General features: G+C 29.3%; 3 protein-coding genes across 3 annotated transcripts, besides 3 other annotated features; 2 read left to right on the top strand and 1 right to left on the bottom strand.

Annotated features, from left to right (window-relative positions):
* Window positions 1–332: 332 nt before the first annotated feature.
* On the bottom strand, window positions 333–1,118 carry EDI_313980 (uridine-cytidine kinase, putative; the record flags this gene model as incomplete). Its single annotated transcript, XM_001737511.1, has 1 exon — window positions 333–1,118. One exon carries the CDS (start codon window positions 1,116–1,118, stop codon window positions 333–335), a length of 786 nt encoding a protein of 261 aa, XP_001737563.1.
* Window positions 1,119–1,169: 51 nt separating this feature from the next.
* Window positions 1,170–1,191: a sequence feature (AT_rich).
* Window positions 1,192–1,552: 361 nt separating this feature from the next.
* On the top strand, window positions 1,553–3,127 carry EDI_313970 (uncharacterized protein; the record flags this gene model as incomplete). The annotated part of the gene is made up of 1 exon (XM_001737510.1): window positions 1,553–3,127. The coding sequence occupies one exon, from the start codon at window positions 1,553–1,555 to the stop codon at window positions 3,125–3,127; it is 1,575 nt and encodes a 524-aa protein (XP_001737562.1).
* Window positions 3,058–3,106: a microsatellite.
* A 45-nt stretch (window positions 3,128–3,172) lies between the features above and the next one.
* Window positions 3,173–3,260: a sequence feature (AT_rich).
* Window positions 3,261–3,326: 66 nt separating this feature from the next.
* On the top strand, window positions 3,327–3,650 carry EDI_313960 (60S ribosomal protein L23, putative; the record flags this gene model as incomplete). The annotated part of the gene is made up of 1 exon (XM_001737509.1): window positions 3,327–3,650. The coding sequence occupies one exon, from the start codon at window positions 3,327–3,329 to the stop codon at window positions 3,648–3,650; it is 324 nt and encodes a 107-aa protein (XP_001737561.1).
* Between the last annotated feature and the right edge of the window lie 14 nt (window positions 3,651–3,664).

Raw genomic sequence — 3,664 nt, 5'->3', positions numbered from 1 at the left:
TCCCATTTTTCATTTATGATGGGAGGTAAAGGTGAGCTTTGTAATATATTTTGTTGGATCTCGCAATTGTCCTCACTACTTTCACTAGTTCTTCCATATTCACTATTGTTTAATAATTCATCTTCATCATCATAATTTAATGGTCCAACTGACATAGCAAGTAATTCAGCTACTTTTCCAATATCACCACCTGCTTGGTTAATGCACTCATCAACAATTGATTGATCTAATTTTGGAAATAATATTAAAGGAACAGGAGGAGTATTAGAAGGGTTATTCATTTGAATTTTTGTAGTTAATTCAAAACCTAAAAGTTAAAAAAAACAAAGGCATTAATTATCAACATCAGAAAGACTTCCTTTTTGATAGTCTAAATCACCACTTATTCCAAAGTTATTCATACTTGAAATCTTTTTATATGGTCCTTGTATGAAAAATTGTTCAATATATTGAGAAACCATCTTTAATGCTGGCATCTGTGATAACACTCCTGGCGTTTGTGCCTTTTCAATTTCTCCCCATGGAACAATAATATCAGCTCTTTTACGTTGTGGATAAACCCATTTATCATATGCAGGTTTAACAAATTTTTTATATTGAAACAATACTGAGTCAAGTGTTCTTCCACGATAATTCATATCTCTTAAAATTCTTCTTGCAAGTCTAGTGTCATTATCAGATTCAATAAATATCTTTAAATCAAACATGTCAAAATAATTTTCATAACCTTTCATTTGATAAAATGTATATAATCCTTCAAATATTACTACGTCTCCTGTTTCAACTGGAACCCAATCTGGTTTTCTTGAATGAGTAACATAATCATATACTGGTAATGATACACTTTTCTTTGCTTTTATTTTTTTTAATGTTTCAATTATTAAATTCCAATCAAATGAACTTGGAGAATCAAAATTATATTCAGCAACATTATCATGTTCTTCTTTTGTTAATGGTCTATAAAATGAATCTTGTGAAATAACTACAAATTTCTCTCCTTTTAATGTATTTGCAATTTCTTGACAGAACGTTGTTTTTCCTGAAGCAGTTCCACCAGCAACAGCAATGAGTACAGTTGGATTATTATAGAAATGATATCTAAAAGTGTCTTGAGACATAATGAATTGTTAATTTGAAATTCTCTTTTTAATCTCTTTAAAAACCCTAACTTTTTTTATTATTAATTTTTTTGAGGTAGTACAATCTTCTTGTTTTCATAACTTCTGTTTAGTGATAATAAAACTAAGAGTCGTGAATAAATCCTTGCACTTTTTTGAAATTTATTAAATTGTATTTCTTTTTATTAATTCTTTTTGTGTTCATTTTGTAAAGAATAATAAAAATCTTCTTCTGTTATAAAAGTAGGGAAATTAAGTCAAACAAGCATTCATAATAATATCTTGTTTATCAAATTAATTTGATGACAAACTATTTATATTATATTTTATCAATCAAAATTAATCAAAACAACTGATGAAGATGAAAAGAAAATTCTTTTTTATCCAATAAATAAAAAATTAAAAGTCTGAAATAACTGAAAATTCTTACTGAGATGTCAGCTTCAGAAAATACCCATCTTGTAGAAACAACTAGTGCTCCAAGTAGTGATACTCAACAACAAAATGTTACTCAACTCACTGAGGCACAATCAACTAATGTTTGGAATGTTATATTATGGTATTTCTTTGAAATTAGTTACCATTTTTATAATTGTATTGTTAATGTAACTGTTGGTCCGTCATTACAATTATTATCAATATATGCAGGATATGAAAATTCGACTGGTGTTCAAATGACAACTGTTTGTAATGCTGTTGCTAATTGTATTGCTATGGTTGCTTCTCCTTTTGTAGGAGGTCTTAGTGATTATTATTCATTTCGTAAAGGTGCAGTATTAATTTGTGCAACTACATATTATACATGTTTTTTGATTGCTGGTGTATTTTATTATCATTTTTGGTTACTTTGTATATTGTTTTGTATTGCAAGAACATCTTTTGAGTTAGTACGTTTGTTCTACGATTGTCAAATTCCATATATTATGGACCAAAAAAATAGAACATTAGCACAAAGTGTTGGAGGTGCAGTTTCTTTTACTGGTGCAATTCTTGCTATTGGTGTTTCATTTTGTTGTTCTCTTGTTTGGGGAAACTACTCAAATGTTAATCAATTACAAATTACACATGCAGAACCTGATTTTGGTCCATTAAGACAATTAATTTTATTTAACTTTTTCCTTGGTGGATATGTCTTCTTACCATATGTCTTTAGTATAGAAAAAAGTACTCCACCAGCTAAACGTTCTGTTATACAAACATTAAAAGTTATTGGATTAGATTTGATTGATTCATTCAAAAATTATTTTAAGAGTAGAGATTGTGTATTTATGTTTATTTCATGGTGTTGTACATTATCTGCATTAAGTGTTGTAAATGGATTATTTGTTGTTTTACTAACAACAATGTGTGGAATGAAAAAAACTGCAACAGATATTGTATTCTTAGCTTTAAATGTAACTGCATTACTTTGTGGTGTTCCATGGGCATTTTTCTTACATAAATTTGGACCAAAGAGAGCATTACAATTAATGTTGATATTGTTATTCTTTGGAATGGGATGTCTTGTTCTCACTGGAATGAAAGTTTCAAGTACTAAAATACTTTCACAATGGATTATTATCCCAACAATAATATTTATTGGTCCAGCATTTAGTGTAGTTTATACTGCTTCACGTCAATTAGTTATGGAACTTGCTCCTGTTCAACAATTAGCACAATTTTCTGCTGTTACTCGTATTGCTGCAAGAGCTGGTGGAATGGTATTCCCATTAATCTTCTCAACAATAGTAAAACAACTTTGTGCACATGCATTTTCTACTAGCAAGTATAAATACAATTATGCATATCGTATTGCTCAAATCCCTGTGTTTATTCTTCTTATTGTTGCTTTCTTCTTTATGTGTTTAGTTAAAAATCATCATAAAGAATATGTCTCTGGTAAACGTGCACCATATTCTAAAGAAACTGATATTGAATTAGCTGATGCCGAACTTCCTTCAGAACAACAAAATAAAGAACAAGAGGAAGGTGAAGACGAAAAAGAAGAAATACCAACTTTAGTTGAATAAATCTTAAAGAAAGTGTAAAAGAAGACATAATAAAATTTCTTTCTCAAAAATTATTTTAATTGTATTTAAAACAATTTTATAAATTAAAAAATTTTTTAGAGAAAAAAATAATAAATTAATTGAAATAATAAAACCCCATAAAAAGGAAAAAATATAAAACAGCAGTATAATAACCCTACAAAATAAACTAGTTCTTGCAATGCCAAAGAGAGGAGCTGGAGGAAGACAAGGAAATAAATTCAGAGTCACTTGCGGTTTGAATAATGCTTCAACCGTTAATTGCGCTGATAACACTGGTGCTAAGACTCTCACAATCATTTCTGTTAAGGGATTCCATGGAAGATTAAACAGACTCCCAAGAGCTGGATGTGGTGATATGGTAGTTGCTACTTGTAAGAAGGGTAAACCAGAATACAGAAAGAAGATGCATACTGCTGTTATCATCAGACAAAGAAGAACCTGGAGAAGAAAGGATGGGTGTACATTATACTTTGAAGAATATGCTGCTGTTATTGTTACATGAAAAGAGAAATGAAA

This window comes from Entamoeba dispar, genomic scaffold (genome assembly GCF_000209125.1).
Source record: "Entamoeba dispar SAW760 scf_1105229460681 genomic scaffold, whole genome shotgun sequence".
Lineage (NCBI taxonomy): Eukaryota > Evosea > Mastigamoebida > Endamoebidae > Entamoeba > Entamoeba dispar.
Note: the sequence above shows the minus strand (reverse complement) of the source record. Positions and strands in the feature narration are given on the sequence as shown.